At 51.8% G+C, this 18,728-nt stretch overlaps 1 protein-coding gene and 2 long non-coding RNA genes across 6 annotated transcripts in view; 2 read left to right on the top strand and 1 right to left on the bottom strand.

Moving 5' to 3' along the window:
* Positions 1-817: 817 nt before the first annotated feature.
* Positions 818-2,939, bottom strand: LOC116081952. Its single transcript, XR_004115118.1, has 2 exons — positions 2,258-2,939; positions 818-938 (listed from the first exon to the last, which is right to left on the bottom strand). It is a non-coding gene; the product is annotated as an uncharacterized LOC116081952 (long non-coding RNA).
* A 1,711-nt stretch (positions 2,940-4,650) lies between these two features.
* On the top strand, positions 4,651-10,182 carry LOC116078836. Of its 2 annotated transcripts, XR_004113649.1 has the most exons (5): positions 4,651-4,822; positions 5,608-5,782; positions 6,665-6,754; positions 8,749-9,081; positions 9,997-10,182. It is a non-coding gene; the product is annotated as an uncharacterized LOC116078836 (long non-coding RNA). The 2 variants fall into 2 exon arrangements; XR_004113648.1 differs by lacking the exons at positions 8,749-9,081; positions 9,997-10,182 and having other exon boundaries at positions 6,665-6,963.
* Positions 10,183-17,444: 7,262 nt separating this feature from the next.
* The window catches only part of Hdac7 (histone deacetylase 7), a 39,834-nt gene continuing 38,550 nt past the window's right edge, over positions 17,445-18,728 (top strand). For 2 of the 3 annotated variants that reach the window (XM_031354136.1, XM_031354122.1), the window contains exon 1: positions 17,624-18,036. In XM_031354136.1, coding sequence (XP_031209996.1) covers positions 18,018-18,036 — 19 coding nt within the window. In that variant the 5' untranslated portion in view covers positions 17,624-18,017. Of the gene's footprint in view, positions 17,556-17,623; positions 18,037-18,728 lie in introns of those variants that run through there. The other variant, XM_031354111.1, reaches the window with a different exon arrangement.

Below are 18,728 nucleotides of genomic sequence, written 5' to 3'. Positions count from 1 at the left end.
AATCTAAATTGAGATACAGAAGACTAAGGTTACTGCTGTCACCAACTTCTTTCAGTTCCGTTCTTTCTTCTCCAACTTCATCCCCCAAAAGCAATAAACAAAGGAAAAAAACAAACAGCACCCCTCCCCACCTCCTGACGTCATGGCGCGTGGATCACCTGCACCCATCCCAGAGGTAACAGGTAGCGCGTGCGCACCAGTTTCTGCACCAGTTTCAAGAATCAGATCTGATCTGTTGTTGGCTTTGGTTGTGCCACGTTTTCACACTCACGTATCCCAGCATGCAGTGCTCATGCTCATCATCCCACCTCATCTCTCCAGGGCCCCTGTGTCCCTGCACCAGATGTTGAAACTGATCGGGCCACTGCTGTGTCCAAGAGGTTCCAGTTCTCTACTTGTGTGTGTTGGAGCCTGCGGTCCAGCAGTTCTCAGATGCTCAGCCAGAGGACTCTCTCTCTCCTCATAAAGAGAAGAGACCCTGAGAACTTTTGCTTATGTAAATTCTATCTAGCTGCTAGGTGTGATGGTATACAGCTGCAATCCCAGCACACAGGAGATAGAAGCAGAAGGATCAAGAGTTCAAGGGCAGCCTAAGCTACATTGAGAGTGTGAGGCCAACCCTAGTTACATGAGTCACTGTCTCAAAAGAGAAAACAAAACATGGCAGTATTCATATTAGAAACCAAAACTGAGGGATTTAAAGTAAATGTCATTACCTTTCTGAATATAATAAAATGAATCTATTTGACATTAATCTAAGCGATTGTCATTAAAATAACCATTTTTTGGAGCAACACTAGTTTAATGACAAAGAATACTGCTTTCCAAAGCTCTTTAATGTTGGATTTAACAGAAGCCAGTTGGACTCTTTATCAGCTTCTACATTCAACCTGGCTAGCCCGAGTAGTCATAGAATCATCTTTGCAGGAGGGAAGGCACTGTATAATTAGGAATAGGAATAAAAAGGTAAATAGTCTTGGTAGTGTTATTATGTAAGGAACTGAAAACAGTTGCTATTGCAGAGTCTCCAAGACCCCTTGGGACCTATGCTGTATGCTTTCTGCACACTGCCCCCTGAAGAACGTCCCTGGTTCTTTACCCTTATAGTTTCCTAATAAAACAAGTTCCATTTGTTCCTTAAATCTCCAGCTCAGACTTCATGGCTTTCCCAGATTCTCTCCTCACCTTTGCCGTCCTGCACCCCTGTCCCACCCCGCCTGTCTGCTTTGGGTAAAAGTCACAGTGCCATGGAAGAAAGGGCAGCGTGCATTTCGACCTTGTTTATCAGACTGGAACAAAGTAGGGCTTCCATAGATCCACCCTAACATGTGGATGGATGAACATAGCGCAATGGTCTGCCTGCTTCTGTGAGCATTGGAAAGATCTATTTTTCCACAATAAACAACAAGTTTTAAAAGTTTTGGTGTCACGGGTCTGTAATTCCAGTCCTCCAGGAGGCAGGAGCAGGAAGATTCCAAGGGCCAGGATAGCTGGGGCTTTGTATCAAGAGACTTTCTCAAAACCAACCGACCAGCCAACCAATCAAAAAACGCTTTGCTGGGGTCCCTTCAAGAAAATGATATGGAAATGTTTTATGCAAATGTCAATCCTTCCCTTCAACTTGGGAAAGTGGGGAGTTAAGTCCATGAGCTTAAAATCCAACATGCCCACTGCCTCTTCATAAAACCTGTGCTGTATGTCCTTTCTTCTCTATTTGGCCAGATTGGCATTTGAACCTTCCAGTTTCCGAATATTCATATCAATCTGACAATTTGTATTAGGCCGCTCAAACCCTTTGGCTGCTCCTTTTGTCCTCTAGTAGTCTCTACGTATTTTTTTTTCAGATTGTTCATATTTTCTCTGCATGTGTCAATATGCTTGGTGCCCAGAGAAGTCAAAAAGGGCACGGCATCTCTCGAGACTGGAGTTACAAATGGCTGTGAGCTACCATGTGGGTCCCAGGAATCAAACATGGTTTCTCAGCAAGAACGAGCGTTCTTAACCACGAAGCTAGTTCTCCAGCCCCGTCTAATGCTCCTGATATCTCTCCTGGCCTTGCCTCCAGTGTTGAAGGAGCTAGAGCCCGCAGGGCAGCCTTTATGCATTACATGGGAACTCCTTGGTTCACTGTTGAAGACAGAATGGGTGAGGGGGGCGGTAAGAAGAATATTTGGAAAGTTGGATCCTCTGCAGGAATGTGGGGAATTTGTCAATGCTCTCAGGGCCCAACTATTATACCCTACGTCTATACAGATACCTGTAGAAAAGACCAGGCTTGAGCCCAGGGTCAGAATCCAGGCGTATGGTATCCAGGACACTCAAGAAGGGAAAGTCAAGTATTCAACTGCGACTTGTAAATCACCTCAGTGCTGGACTCCAGGGAGAAAGGCCCATCCTCACCTGCTGAGAAAGGAGGATGATGGGAAATCGCAGTGCTGGACTCCAGGGAGAAAGGCCCATCCTCACCTGTTGAGAAAGGAGGATGATGGGAAATCGCAGTGCTGGACTCCAGGGAGAAAGGCCCATCCTCACCTGCTGAGAAAGGAGGATGATGGGAAATTGCAGTGCTGGACTCCAGGGAGAAAGGCCCATCCTCACCTGCTGAGAAAGGAGGATGATGGGAAAGCACAGGCAGCCCTGAGGTGCTGGGCAAAGTTCTCATCCAGACCCCAGAGGAGAAGGGCCAACTTGACAACAGCCCTTATTTCCACTTTGGAGGAGGAGAGTTCTCCTTTCTTCCCCTCCACTGATGCCCAGTCCCAGGACTCTGCAAAAGACCTTGCCACCCTCACCCAAACCCATTTAATTGAACCCCCCACAGCCATCTGTGAACACCCGTGGCAATTGGCCAGCCAAAGAACAGGTGCTCCACCCTGCTCAGCACCTGGCTACCTGTTCTCCCTCTGCCTTCTAGCCCAGCCAGACAGATCGAGCAGTCCAGATAGCGGACCCCAAAGCCTGTCCTGACAAGGTCTGTGAGCTGAAGGCAACCAGACCAGGCACGAAAGGCCTTTGTGTTTGCTCCTACCTCAGTGCCCTCTCCCACCCAGGAGCCCTAGAGGCTCAAGGGAGTGGATTCTGAATCACCCCTGGGTGATAAAAAGGGGGTGGGGGAAAATGATAAAAAAAGAGATGGGGGGAAGCCAGCTCTACTTCCTCCCTGATAAGAACCCCACCCCGAGGGACTCCCTGCTTGCTGCTGTGTTTACATAGAAGGACTTGAGGGACTATAGCAGAGACCAAAAAAGGGTGGCAGATGGAGTATTAGTGGCTTCTGTTGTGTTGCAAAACTTTTCCTGGGGAGATGCCCCACATACGTCTACTCACCCCAGATAAGGAACCCACAACAGACCAAGCCTGTTGTACTACCCAAGTCCAACTTGGTGAACCAATGAGTTTTACTCAAGTTACAGAGGTATGGGTGAAGGGTTACTTACAGGACCAGAAATGACTCAAAGACAGCTGCATCACCAAAGCCACCCTAGCACAGGTGACAGCTCACAAAGCTGGGGACCTGGAGCACACGCACAACCTGCAGGCAACAGGACAAGCTAGAGAAGGTCCTTTCTGGGTGCCTCAGTTGGTCTGAACCTTGCCTAAGCAGCTCTACTGGTTATTGCCTCTTCCTGGTAGCCTTTCTTGCCTGAGAGTCCTCTTTGAACCCTGGCAGGGAGGCGCCTAGTGAATCTGGTCCGTTTCAGGGACTTCCTGAAGCTGTTTTGTGGTTATCTACCTCCCTTCTTAAGGAGCTTCCCTGGAGGATTGAATGTTTTGGTCTTGGACGAGACTGATCTGCAACACCTGCACAATCCTTGTACTACAAGATCTCCAGACATTGTTTAGTTGTTTGCTAGTTTACTTGGTAAATGCCCACTACAGCAATCCTACGTAGACTGAACATGGTACTGGGCCATGAGGAACACTCAGGCAGATAAGCTCTGTGGTCTTATCAGCCCTTTCTCCACCTGTCTCCCCAGTCTTGGTCAAAAAAGCCAATTAGTGAATGAGGGCATGGGCTTCACGAGCTGGTCTTCTCGGGCCAACGAGATGGCTATCAAGCCTGATGAGATGAGGCTAGCCCTTGGGACTTACATGGTAGAAGAATAGAACAGAATCTTGCAAATTGTTCTCTGCCACACTTGCACTGTATAAGCATGCATGCATGCTGCCCCCAGCTCTCTTCTACTCCCACACAAATAAATCCCAGCACTTGAGAGACAGAAGCGGTGGAGATCACCATGCATTCCAGGCCACCCTGTTTACATATCCAGCTCCAGGCCTACAGTGAGACCCTGTCTCAAAAAAATAAAATAAAATAAAAAATTAAAAATAATATTTTGTTTTAAAAGATGGCTGGCTGGGCATGGTGCTGCATGTCTTTAATCCCAGCACTTGGGAGGCAGAAGCAGGTGGATTTATGTGAGTTTAAGGCCAGCTTCCTCTCCAAAGTGAGTCCAGGACAGGCAGAGCTGTTACACAGAGAAATTTTGACTCAGGAAAAAAAAAAAAAGAAAGAAAGAAAGTGGTGGCCATCTTGGTAGCACCTAAGTGACCTTGGGGAAATGGCTTGGGCGGCCCGAGCCTCCGTTTGCCCACCTGTGAATGTCATCACAGAGTCTTTACAATGACAGCATAAGGAAGAATTGTGACATGAGGCCTGGTTGCTTTGTCTAAGGTAGCAGAAATGGCATACGGGGCAGGATGGCACCCAACCCCGCCTGTACTCCGGGGATGTTCTCTGTGTCTTCTGTAAAAACTGTCACTGTTCTCTGAAGAAAGGTACCGCAATGACTGAAAGCATAGAATTGTGCCTAGTGTGTCAGTAAGTGCTTGAGAGATGCCAGCCTTTGTTGTGATGTTCTCATCACTCCTGTGGATGCTCTCCTCTACCCAGTCATGCCTTCCTTCCAACCTGTTCCCACTAGCTCCTCCTCCAAACCAGGCTCTGAGGAGGAGGAAGGAGCCGAAACTCCCAAGTCCCACCCTCCAAGATGCTCTTGTAACCGGCCTGGAAGCTGGGCACACCCGGTACTCGGTACTCGCCATGCGCACTCCAGAATCAGAGCAGGGGCAGGCTCTGCAGAGGCTGGAGGATCTGGTGAGGGGTGTCTGGCCCTGGGTGCTATTATCTGTGTGTCATTATCTCCTCCCACAAAGCCTTCTCCACCCATAACCCCCAACCGAGATGACAGACCAGCAACTGTCTCTAACCGCGCTGATTCGGGATAAGGCTAGACCCTGTCTCCACTGCCACAGACTCCATGGCCACCCCTCCCTCTGCCACATTTATTGAGAGCAAGTTGACTGTCTCTCTGGCGAGGAAGGAGACTGACACCCCAGTATCTAGGAGACCCAGGGCCAGGATGGCCGGGGCCTCTGACAGAAGTTGTCTACTCCTTCATTCAGGGTTCTCAACTAGGCCTTTCTGCTGTTGCTTCTGCCTTGTCTTCTTTCTCAGGCGGCTCTCCCCCACCCTGAAGCCCTGAAGCAGCACACCTGGCTCCCACATCAGATAACCCAACCACAGTAGCTCCCCTCACCCGACCCGCTCCCACCCTCTCCTCACCCCTCACCCTCTTCCTCCCCTGGTTGTTCTACCCCCTCTAGCTTCTGATGCACCTAGATAGCCCTAGAGAGGGTCAAGGAGACTCAACGACCTAGTGGTAAAAGTTGGTGTGAGAGTCGACCCTGCTCAGCACGTTCACGTGGTACACAAGGATGGAAATATATGCTCTGTGCCGGTTGGAAACTGGTGGGGAAGGGACCCCAGCCAGGCCTTAAGGTAGGAAGAACAAGCCAGATCCACTGAGGGGGTGGGACTCTCAGAAAAGCACCGCCTTCGGAGTTGTAAGGGGCGCGGGGGTGGGGGAGCTGGGGTTTCTACATCTCCTGCTTCTAAGTAAAGAAATTTATTGTCCCTTTCCTGGGGATTCCTGTATTTTTGAGGTCATCTCAAACTTAAAGGCCAAAGGTCTTCCCATCCTAGCTCCTGAGAGGTTGAGGCCCAGGGTCTTGGGCAGAGAACTAGGGCATGTACTGTGGAGCGGCCTCCAGCTCTTCACCCCAACCGAGTGGAGGCCACATCTGTATGTAGGAAGAGGGGCTTCCACGGAGTGGGATCGTGTTGTCCGCTGCAAGGCATTGTAAGGGGGAGAGCATTGGGACCTGAGAACAGGAGACTGGGACTAGAGGGAGACCAGGACTAGCCGGGGACCGGGGAACCTGGGAGCTGGGGGTTGGAGGTTGGAGGTTTTAATGCCTCTTGACAACAAATGAATCACAGGCAAATGATGTGGAAAGGGCGGCGAAAATAAAGATGTGTTATTTCAAGGCCCCAATGTATCTGTCATAAGAAGGCGTCTGGGCGGGGAGGAACCCGAGGCTTCTCAGGCCGGATGGCGTCTGTAGGTGGGGGCGCAGGTAGAGTTCCTGTGGGGAACAGTGAGGGGATGGCTCACACACATCTTCTGTCACCTTCGGGGTGATGTAAAACAGCGGGTGGTCAACCACAGCCAACCAGCCCCTCCCCAGAGCCGCGGAGCCCTCCTAGCCCCTCAGCTCCTTGGTGAATCCCCCAACCCTTCCCTAATCTTGCTGTAGCCGCTACTCAGACACGTGACGCACCCACCATTCCTCAGTACCTGCTCTCCCCTGTCTCTCTCAGCTCACACCATGGCCCTGTCGTCAATAGTAGCAGAGGGAACAACGAAGTTACATTTTCTGCCTATATCCTAGGACCCAGCAGGGAGCCTCGGTGAGTTCTGGGCCAATCCGCCTTGCTGTGGGCTTTCTGCCTTCAAGAGAATGAAGCTCATGTCCATGGTGTTAGGATATGAGGATTGAGCTGAAAAGACGACTTTCAGAGTGAATGGACCCAAAGACAGGCTTTGGCGAGTCTTCAGCCTGCTTCCGTGGTGTTAACAGATGAGAAAACATGTACACTCATATCGCCCCGCAGCCCCATGAACTGCTTCCTCTTTGTATTTATTTATTAATTACTTATTTTCCCCTTTCCGTTTCAAAAAAGGCCTCTCCATGTAGCCAAGGCTGGCCTTGAACTTGGAACTGATCTGACTCTGGCTCCTGGGTGCTAACATCACTGGTCTGCACCAACCATGTCCAGCTATGCGTGTACCCTCTTAACCCCCTGTTCTGTTCCTATGCTTGTATACAGTTTCCATCACAGGGCACCCACGGCTCTGAATTTTCCCACGATGCTATATCACATTCATAAACATCTTTTTAACAGCTTTATAATTTTCTACTAAGTGGAAATACCGTCCTCTACTTCATTATTTTCCAACTGTGTATTCAAATTATTTCTAATTTTCCGTATTACGAATCGCTTGACAGTGAGCACTGCCACTGGGGAACCTTTTCTGCCTCCATCCCTAACTGACAAGAGAGACTTGGTTTAGAGCACACTTGGGTGGGGTAACTCAGCAAAGGTGACGGGAGTTGGGGGGGGGAACATCTCATAGTTCTCACCATAGACCGCCAAGCTGACTTCAAAGGCAGTCTGCCACCGCTAACAGTGAGCACATGCCACTGGCGTTTGAAATGGCACCTGCCTTCTCTTTGTTTGGTTGGCATCCCTTGGAACGCCTTCGGGCTGAGCATCCCCCTAGCTTATGTGTTTCCTTGAAGACTCTTTTTCTGAGCTTTGAACTTCAGTCTACTAATGTTTTGAGGCTGCCTATCAATTTGTGTGCTCTCTCTGTGGGAAGGGTTTTAAAAGCCCACAGCTGAATGACTACAAGTCTCTCCTGCGCTGTCTCTCCGCTCTCTCTCGGGATGCTGACCCGGCACGACTTGCTTTATTTCGGTTTCTGTCTGTTCCACCCAGCCTCCCCCAGCTTCCATTCTTCAGCCTATTGGTTTCTTTAGTCTCCTCTTCTGAGCTCCAGAGAACAACTGTCCCCTCCGTATCTTCTAGCTGTCTTCCAAGGACCCCAAACCTGTCCATAGCTTGATTCCATATCTCCACACAAATTTGTCTCCCTGCTCTCAAATTCCCTAATTCCACCTGAGTGCCTTTAGTTTGGGGCTAAAGTTTATTTGGAGAAGGGAGAGAGGAAGTGGAGGCCACCATTTGTCTTTGAAGATTTGTGTATTTCCTCTGTATTCATTTGCCTGCGATACGTGTGTGCCTGGTACCTGTGAGGTTAAGGAGAAGACACTGGATCCCTGGACCTGGAGTCATAGGTGGTGGTTAGCAGTCATGTGGGTGCTGAGAACTGAACCAGGGTCCTCTGGAAGAGCAGTAAATGTAGCAAGAACTCTTAACCGATGAGCCATCTCTCCAGACCCAGGCTAGTGTTCTTAAAGAGAAAGTGAGACCCTCCCAATCTTCATCCCTGAGGAAGAGGCCGGGGAAGGGGATGAGAAGGCCAGCTGCTGCATGACTCGGTTTCCCTGCTTGCATGTGTATTAGAACTGATCTTGGGTCTGGAGAGGTCAGCGGGTCTTGAAAGCAGATGAACAGCCACTCTATTAAAGATACAGCCACAACGGTGACCTTGCAGGCTTCCTCCCGGATTCTTTCTAAGGGACAAAGGACTATAAAGTCATAAAGCTGTGCTGTCCCTACAGTAGCTATAGACATAGCGGCCAGTCAGAACTGAAATATGTTGTAAGTGAAATAGACACCCTGGATTTCAAGGACTTGGTATGAGAAAGAGAAGAAAATGATACCTTAGATATATGTTAAGTAAATATACTATTAATTATCTATTTCTGAATTTGTAGGTATGGGAACTAGAATATGTAAAGTTGCACACACTGCTTTTATTCTGCTTCTACTGGATGGTTGTGGTCTAGACTGTCCAGCAGGGGAAACATGGGCTAAAGGCTAAGGAGCCAGTGATGCCCCAATGGATCTGAGTATCACGATCCCTAAAGATGTGGACCAGGCAAAGCACCTACTAGCTGTCTGCAGACTCTCAGTGCCCAGCCTCCCACACACAAAGCAGAACAATACGCTTGCTGGGAAATTCCTTCAAGCCTGACTCGCTTTCTGGAATCTGCCCTGAGTGCAGCACCAAGGACTACCCTTGCTTTCTATCTCCTTGAAGCTCACAGGTCAGTTCTCCACCATTCCTCTGGTGACTAGGTCCTGCCCCTCTTCAGCTTCCGTTCCAGAAGGCTGGAGGTGTCTTTCCTCCTGTCTGGAGTCCCTGTTCCCAGCCTCTTGAAATTAGTCTCAATCTACCTACATGATGGATGGAGATAAAGATGGAAGTGAGCTCACGTTGACCTTGGGCCTCCAAATACAGGACTTATATCTTAGGCATATTTTGTGCTTGGTCCGTGCCTAAACTTTTTGTCCACAGGTTGGGAAATAGAAGGGGAAGAGAAGGAGGGAGGGAGGCACACACCATTAGGCTTCCCTTCTCCCCATTCCTGTCCGTGCCCAGCTGAGCCACAGGAGGGCAGGAACTAGGCCCATCTGCCTGCACAGCCTGCCCCTCCCTCCAGCCTAACTGACTCCACCTCTCCCAGGTCCTGGCTGGGATCCTAAGGCTCCAGGCAAGTGGGGGAAGGGGAGCCACTCCTACTTTCCCAGCAACTGCCACTGCCTCTTCCTGTTTTGCTAAAACTTTGGCTCTGGACCCAAGTGGGAGGGGGTCACTGCCTGTAGCTCCTGCCCCCCCAAAGGTCGACCTGGTTCCCTTGGCCCTCTTAGCTGGTTATTTATAGCCCCCTAGGCCCCGCTGAGGAACTGGCTCTCTCCTCCCTCAAATGTCAGCAGCTGTGGCCATTGCCCCAGGGATGCAGCCAGATGCGCAGATCACTCCAGATGTGCAGTGCCACATTTTGGAGGAGAAGCCAGGCGCCTTCTACAGTTCATATGGTGTCCCCTGAGTCTGCCCCAGGCTCCCTTCAAGGCCAAGAAACCCCCCTGAGTAGCTCAGGAGGGTTAGAAACGTTGTATCTGAGTAGCTCAGGAGGGTTAGAAACGTTGTATCAATGTTTCTATCTTGCTAACCTTCCTAGGCTACCCTGCATACCCAGGAATGGTGGTGAAGTCAAGACCCTACAGACTGTACTTGATTCACTTGCAAAAACTTAGTTCGATACTCATCTGATCCTGACTTTGCCGGGAGACCCAGACTGAGGGAGCCAGAAGAGACAAGAAGCTTTCTTCTGCTCCTGATGTTGGCATCCACACTCCAGCCCCAGCACAGCACAGCATGCGTCAGGCACTGTGTTCAGCACTGCATGTCCTGATCTCCGCAGCCCTAATATGGCAGCACTTCTGGCCCCGGTCTGCAGAGAGGGAGCCAAGCCTCCTCCAGGTTAAACAGTATGCCTTACATATCGGAGAAGAGACCAACTCCAGCTCAGGCCTCCAAATCTTTAACCTTAGCTACAATGCAGCACCACCATGTCTTTCCACAGTCCTCTATGTGTCTTCAAGCGCTCAGGCAAAACTCTTGAGTCCTAGCTAGGTGTTGTCTATACCAAGCCTTCCCTGCCCTCTGACCCTGGCCCCTCGGGCCCAGCAGGAGAAAGGGACCTGGCAGGGTAGAGACAGCTAGACTCACTGTTTAGCTTCCCTCTGATAACCAGGGCCCAAGGGACAAGTGATTCTGATCCAACCTTCCCTGATCCAACCTACTATGGCCTGATGACCTGGTGGAGTCCTCCTCTGCAGCCCATGTTGTGGGTGTCCTTCTGAGCTCCAGGTTCTCTTCTGAGACTATACCATACTGTCTCTGGGTGATGGTGGCTTTCTTCATGGTAGATGGCAGCTTATCCTGCTTCTACGAGGGTTTCCTGAAGTGTGTGACAGTAGATGTTCCTGTGAGCAGATGAAGAGGGGTCTGCTCGTGTGGATGTCTTAAGAACTCAGCATTTCCCCCTGACCTTTAACTCCATGCTCTCTTTGTGGCCCCTACTATGCTGACACACACAAACACAACTCAAGTTCGTTTTAGAAGACACTTCCGGTGGTTGGGGGGGAAGAGTGTCCCCACTGGGCAGGCAAGACCTTCTCTCCTCTCTTCTGACATTCTGAGGCCCGCAAAGAAGAGATCTGTCCAGAGCAGGTTCCTTCTCCAGTCAGTGCAACCACTAGGGACAGAGGGTCATGCTGGGAGATATGACAAGACCAATGTCAAACCGGCCAGTGGGTGGACCACAGTGTCCCTGCAGGGGCCCACTGGAGCGAGTAATTGCAAACTGGATGCAGAAAGGTATTTTGCAACTCAGATGGATTTCTTCTCTTGATTAGAGTATGGCCCAGTGGCTGCCTCCCTGACCGTAATCTCTGCTGGCACTGGCAGCTGGGGCTGGGCTGTGGGCTTGTAGGAGAACTGACCTAGAAGGCTGGAGCAGAAGTCCTCTCCCTGCCCTGCCACTTGTTAACCGTGTCACCCCTGGCAAGCTATCTTCCGTCATGCCTCAGTTTCTTCATCTGCAAGGAATGGTGTGGGTTAGATCAGGGAGCCCCAAACTGAACCAGACCTTCCAATGGCCTGAGAGTTTCAAAGCATACTAGGGGGACTAGAAGGATTTCACGGCTTTAAGGTCATGTCCGGTCAGGAGGCTTTGTACATTAGGTGACCTTATAAATCTCCTGCAGCTCAAAGAAACAGATTCTAGTAAATAGAATAGTCACACTGTGGAGTGCTGCTGCTGTGAGACCTACTTTATCAGAGGGCTGGTAGAAGACAATTTATTTTGTCATAGTTCCTACCCGTGATTATTATTTTATGACTGCCTTATTGCCCCGAGGATGGGGTGGCGCCCCATCTGCTTCTTGGTGGAGGAGGCCCTGGCCTCAGGGGTCCTGGCTCACCTCGGGGGGCCTGGGGGTGAGGCTGAGCTAGCAGAGCAGGGAGGGGTGGGAAGGGCCTTCTCTGGTGGGTGAGTCCTCTTGGCAGGGGTGAGTGGAGTTTGGCTGGATGTGCTTTGGCATCCATTTCTGGGCTGAGAGAGTCTCTTCCCCACCCATCTCCCTCCCCCACTTTCCCAGCTTAGCTGCTCAGCCTGGGGACTGCCCCTTCCCGACTTCCTCCCCAGGCTCCCTCCAGCCCTTGCCAACCTCCTTCTTGAGCCTCACTAATCTGTTTGCCACCCCTCAGCTTCCTAGCCTCGCCCTTGTGCATGCCATTCTCCCTACCTGGAATGTCACTCCCACCCTCACCCCCACTGATTCACCCTTCTAGGCTCCGTCAAAACCCAGCTCAGCTCAGAACTCTCTTCCTGTATCCAAGCTGCTTTCAGCTCTAATCTCCTCAGACCCGAAGCCTCTCTTCCCTGCCTGCCATGTACTCATTAACACTTGGGATAACAGAATCAGAAACTGACTTCAGACTCAGAGAAAAGGAGCAATGATCCGGAGCCAGGCACTCATGTGGCAGAGGGGAAACTGAGACTGGAGAGGCTGGGACTGAGCCAAGATCATGTAAACCAAGAGATATTTCACATAGCTGGCTTTGTGAGAGCTTTTCAAGTATGCTATGTGTATTTGATTTCTTCAACACATTGTGTTTTTGTTTTTATATTTAGTGTCCTTTATCTCCACATTCCTCTGTGTGTGTGTGTGTGTGTGTGTGTGTGTGTGTGTGGTGTGTGTTTTATCTAGGAACTATAATAAACAATTATACTAGCTCACACACTCTAGTGACAAAGGTTCTAAAGCTTACATGGGCACTGTTCATGCCACCCAACGGCACAAACTCCAAGTCGGCGGTGTGAACGCTTGCATATATTATTCATGTGATTTCTGATGAGCTGTGTGAAGTAGGTAGCCAAGATCTTGCTGGTTTACAGAGCAGGAAACAGAGGCTTAGACAGCACCCAAGAAGTTCGTGGCTGAACTCACCTAGAATTCACCTATTAGAGGGCAGTTCCCCTCCTCTCAGCCCAGGATCCTGATAGCCACAACACTTCTCTTCCAGCTCCCTCCTTATGCTCCGCTCCATGGGGGGTCATCAAGGGGTGGCCTCTGCTAACATTGACACTAGTTTCCCCTTCCCCTTGGGGTTGAAGAGACTGTCCTGGCTTCCTGTCCCAGTGTTTTCTCCCTGAGTCTCCCCACCACTTTGCCAGCAGTCAGACACACGTATATTCAGAGCTGCAGGTGTCTAGGGCAACAGACCACAAGAGAAACCACATCACCTTTGTTGACTCTGGAGGGAGGGGAGGGGAGGAGGGAAGAGACTAGGGTTGTTCTCAGCCTGCTCCACTGCCCACCGTCATTAGCCCTCCCAACCTGAGCTATCTGGATGGATAGCCATGGCAGCAAAGTCTTTATAATAATCCAACCACTCCGCCCTAGCCTAGAGGCACTACGTAACGCTTCTTGTCTCAGAAGGTGAACTCATAGAGTGGGGTCTGCCCTTGTGCTTGCACCCCTAAGCTGTACCCCTTTCTAGGTACATCTTTACCTAGAATATTCATACAGCCTGTTGAGCCTGCCTGTGCAATGTAACAGAGGAAGATGGAGGACAAAGATGAGTCCATGTGGCTGGGTTCAGAGAGACGGGAAACTGGTTATCTGGAGTGGCAAACAGAGATCAACAGAAATGTTGATAACCAGGCTACACTGGAGCCGGAGACCCTGGCATAGCTTCTCCAAGGTTTGGAGCGGTTACACAGGCTCTGAACCCGATACACTAGGATCAAGCCACTTGTTGGCTCTGTGGCCTTGGGCAAATTGTTTGCTCTTTCTGTCCTCTACTTTGCTCACTAAATCATTGGTGCCATTGTGAGATATAAGCGAGAGTTCTTACATCTTATAGGAGGTTTATTTTTATTTATTTGTGTGTGTGTGTGTGTGTGTGTGTGTGTGATGTTTGGATGTGTGCAGGTGCTGGTATACACATCTGCAGCTGTATGTAGAAGCCTAAGGTTGGCACAATGTCTTCCTTAACTGATCGGCTCTTCACTTCTGTCTAGTGAGACAGGCTCTCTTGTTGAACTTGGAGCTAGCCAGCTCAATCAATGATCACCCTCCAATGAGAATCCCTACTCTGCCTCCAGAATGCTAGGAGTACAGGCAGAAGCCACTCCTGCCAGCTTTTATATGGGTGGGGATTCGAACTCTCCTCCTCACACCTGCACATCAAGCTGACCACTGAGCCATCCCATCTCTCAGACCTATTCCTTCTACTTCTTATTTCTAGTCCCAGGAAACCCTTTATGTGGAGTTGAGGACTTAACCTACCCTGTTAATCTGAAAGTCTGAAAACAGTTGGGATTTATTTGATCCTGGATTCAATCTAATTCCATGCAATGCTGCCCCCTAAGGATTTCTAAGGGCCCTGAGAACTGAGCACAGCCTGGCTGGCTTTGTGAGGCATGTGTGAGAATAAGTGCAGGTTGGGGGGAGACTCGTAGCTGCAGTTAGCACCTGTGCAAGGCTAGCACAGCTTTGGTTGCTAGAGCTAGTAGTCTAGTAGTAGACACTCAGCCGACTTTGCTGCAACTTTGAATCTCAGCCTTAAGTAGGCTCCCGACAGCGTTTGTCGAATGAGCGAATGGCCTGTAAGTTGTTGAGCAACTTTGGTCAGGTTTCTTCACCTTTATGGGCCATACTTGATTTATGAGCATAACAAGGATAATTAAGAATAAGAGATGGGGGGTGGAGCAGCTGGAGAGTTGGCTCGATGGCTAAGAACACTTGCTGTTCTTGCAGAGGTCCTGGGTTCACACAAAAGCTCACAACCATTGGTAGATTAACTACAGTTCCAGTGGACCTGACAAACCTCCTTGGTTTCAGGAGGGCAGGAGGGCAGACAGCGATACTGTCCTCTTTGAACACCATATATGCATACATGCACGCAGACCAAATGCTTGTATGCATAATATAAACATTAACAAATCTTCAAGACATAAAGGAAGACTAGGTGACCTGATACATGTCCACAGGCCAGAATGGGGCTACTTGTAAGCACTTGGTAAGAGCTAGCCCACCAAAGCAAGAGGAAGAGGAGACCAAAAGGATGCGGAGGCCTTAAGTCAACAGAAAACAGAAAGGGGGATGCGGCTTTTTGTTGTCCAGAAAAGCCGGGGGAGGTTTGAACAACTGATGGCAGATCCTACAGGGCCAGTCCCTCCCCCCACCATCTTGGGGTTTTTTTTGTTTGTTTTTTCTTTTTTCTTTTTTTTGGGGGGGGGGTGTTTCCCAGACAGAGTTTTTCTATGTAGCCCTGACTGCTCTGGAACCTTGTCCATAGACAAGGCTAGTATTGAACTCATGGAGATCCACCTGCCTCTGCCTCCCTAGTGTTGGGATGAAAGTTGTGCTCCTCCTCTGCCAGGCTCAGGGCCTGTCTCTTCTACCTGGTATTCAGCTGAGCAGGCTGTGAGAAGTCTGGATTCAAGGACTCTTGAGAACCCTCCAGTGATAACCACTCTAGCAAGAAGGAAGTAACCTGCATTTTTCGGTCGTGTATCTCTAGGGGTCCCAGGAGGCTAACATATGCCACTAGGGGCCATGGGACTCAGCATCGGCTTGGGAATCCATTGTGAGGCAGGGGCTGTTGGATTCAGGTAACTGGTGGCAGAAGAGCCCAGTTCAGCATCCCAGAAACAGACTGCAATGCTGGTTTCCTCTCTGCCTCCGCTTTGCAGGCAGTGAGTCCTGGTGTGAGCAGAAAACCCGCAGGTGACCATTGAGAACCTAGATGGGTGGCCACACGTCTTTATTCCAATCACTCAGAAGTCAGTGGTTAGATTGAAAAGGCAGCTTCATGAGCAGAGGCATGGATGCTGCACCAGTAGAAATGAACACACAAGAAATTCAGCACAGAAACAGCTTTAGGAAAGGAAGGCCGTACATGGGGGCAACATACGGTTACAGGAGGAGAGAGAGAAGGAGAGAGTGGGGGTCTTCTGTAAACAGATTTTTTTCCCCTGAAGTCTATAGCCCTCACGGAAGGCGTTGGAAGTAGAGTGCTCTGGTCTGGACAGACGGCTCAGTAGATGAGCAAGTGTCTGACGGAGCAAGAATGGAGAAATCACTGGACAGAGGGGTCTATTAGGGCTGTCTAGGGGAGGAAGATCTGGGAAGGTTATGAATATTCATGAGTCAAAGAAGAACTCAGAGTTTGAATTCTGTGCTGTTCTGTGAAACTCAAAGCCGCCACATTGAGGTAGTACTTCCAAGCTTGGCAGGTACTATTTGTTGAATGTTAGCGAGAAAGAAGAGATTCAGACCGTAGACTAGACGTCTGAGGGTCTGTATGGCTAGGAGAAGAGCAGTGCCCTGGTGGAGTCCTTCAAGGAAAAGAAAATCCTTCGGGCTCTGGCTACAGAAATCCTGAAACATTTCAGAGGAGGTGAAAGGATTTCAACAACAGAAGGGAGAAAGGTAGAGTGGCATCGACTCTGTAGGAAGTATCTTAGGCCAAGGCAAGGAAGTGGGAACAGCTAGCTGACAGGGCTGGCTGCAGTTGTGCTAACAGTAACTACCTCTGAGCAAAGTACCAGGAAACACTGGGCAGGGATGTGTGTGGACCACATTGCAAGAGGCCGTGGAGACCGGGAACAGTTCGTAGTACCCATTATCAGGCACAGAGGAGTTAGACTTAGCAGCTGAACAACCGAGCAGGAGCCTAGACCTGTGACCCAGCAACATGGCCAACGTCCCTCTAGGCCACTCAAGACTCTGGCTTCCAAGATAACACATCCATAGGTCTGCCTTTGTTTCCCTTTCTAAAGGTTCTTGGAGCTCCTAGGACTCAGACAGTAGACTGGGACCAGAAGGAAGCTGCCTTTCGGTGGCTGGCACCTCAGGGGCAGGAGAGCATAGTGTTCCTGGTGAATGACCCCTCTCCCTTCCCAGTTTTCTGACCTGCCAAATTGCTGGAGGCAACGGGGCTGACAGGCCAAGCCAGGAAACACAGTGGGAAGGTCCTCAGCCCCTGACCCTTGAATCTGACCTCCTCCTATCTGAGAGGAGACTGGGGGAGAGGCAGGGAGGGTTGCATCGCAAAGCCAGTCCTCAGCTGAGTTTATTAGCTGAAGGAGGGCTGGAGGCGGCTGCATTCCGACTCACAGACTGGAACATTTCTGTGATCCGCTGTAATGCACTGGGGGACACTGGGCGCATTGCTAAAGTTTGACTCATAGGGACCGGGTGGGGGGGCAAAGGAGGGTCATTGTGGAGGGAGAGGAATGGAAGAGGAAGAGGAGACGATGGAAGGAAATCCCTTGAGAAATTCTTTTTTTAAAGTTTCAAAAACTGCATCGCCCCCACCCCCTTTTTTCTTTTAATAGGGACAGACTGGACCCTTCTGCTCCCCTCAGCAGACAGTGGGGGTGGGGGGTGCCACCGGGGTTGGACTGGGCAGTGGTTCAAATCCTATCCTGAAGCGTCCCCGAGGCGAGTCCCGCTTGTGTGTGTGAGGGGTAGGATGGGGCGGGGGTGTCCGTGTGGGATTCCTCGCTCGAGACTCCAAGCGTGCCCTGCTCTCCCTGGGTAGCGCTGCCCTGGTTGACTTAAGCGTGAGGCTGTGTGCATCGGAGTCCTTCCCCGAAGCGCAAACCACCCTGGCTTGTGTAAACATGGATGCACGCCCGTGTACGCCGCGTATGCACGGGTGCGTGCACTCAGGTATCTGGGTTTCCGGGAATTGTGCGCGGGGCGCAGCGCCGCGCGGCGGCTGGGGCTTCGGCGGCCGCGCGCAGGTCCGGCCGCGGCGTCCCGCGTTCCGGGTTCGGCGCTGCCTCCGGGGCGGTGAGCCGCGCCCCGCCGCGATCCGTGTCCGCCGCCAGGCTGTGTGCCGCCGAGCGGAGCCCGGGTGCTGTGTCCCAGGGCCGCCAGCGCCGGCCCCCTCCCTCCCCTCCCCCTTGGCCCGCTCTCAGACTCAGATAAAGCATTTCCTTCCATTGTCATCCTACCCGGCCGGCCAGGCTGCCAGGGCCCTCCCCCTCCCGGCCCCCTCCCTTCCTCTCGCCGCTCACAGTCGCTCTGCAGCCTCCGGCGACCGGGGGGATGTGAGGCCGGCGCCCCGGCCCCCCGCCCGCCATGAGCCCCCGGCTCTGAGGGCCCCGGCCCCTGGATGCACAGCCCCGGCGCGGGTGAGTACCGGGCGGCCACCCCCTCCCCGTCCGCCCCACCCTACGCGCGGCACCCTGCGCTGCCCGCCCCGGCTCCGGCTCCGGCTGCGGCTGGGGCTCCGGCCGGTCCGACTGGCCGGGTCTTCCGCGCGCCCGGGACCGCGCCCGCTCTCCCGGGCTCTGGCCGGATCGCGGCCGGGGCTGGTTCCGGGGCCGAAGGGCTCCGGCCTCCTGCGGGGCGCCCACATCCGCCCGCTCCCGGGCAGCGACAGGCCCCGGGGAGGCAGTGGGAGGCCCGGGGCCGCCTGTGCATGGGCCGGGCGTCCCGTCACCGTCCTCCCCGGGATCCCGGAGGCACGGCCGGCCGCCGAGGCCCGGGAGGGGGCGGTGCTCCGGGGCGGAAGGTTTGGAAGCGGGAGGGCAAAGGCTAGGACCCACTGAACTGCCGCAGGACTTGCGGGGCTGGACATCAGCGCCCCCATCTCGTAGAACCGGGCAGGGCTCTACTCAGATCCCGTAGCGGGTGGTGGGGGGAACGTCCCCTGGAGGGGCACTGGACTGGGAGAGTTCTCTGAGCATCACCCCTTATCCTTGATCACACATCACAGAGAAGAGAGAGACACCGTGCCCAACTGAGCTGTGAGGGCAGTGCCCTTAAAGGTGTGGGGAAGTGGGGGCCGCAGACTGAGTACTGAGAGGTAGGGAGGTGGGGA

Source organism: Mastomys coucha, unplaced genomic scaffold (genome assembly GCF_008632895.1).
Source record: "Mastomys coucha isolate ucsf_1 unplaced genomic scaffold, UCSF_Mcou_1 pScaffold11, whole genome shotgun sequence".
In the NCBI taxonomy this organism is placed as follows: domain Eukaryota; kingdom Metazoa; phylum Chordata; class Mammalia; order Rodentia; family Muridae; genus Mastomys; species Mastomys coucha.
The sequence above is the reverse complement of the archived record's forward strand: the minus strand, read 5'-3'. Positions and strand labels throughout refer to the sequence as shown.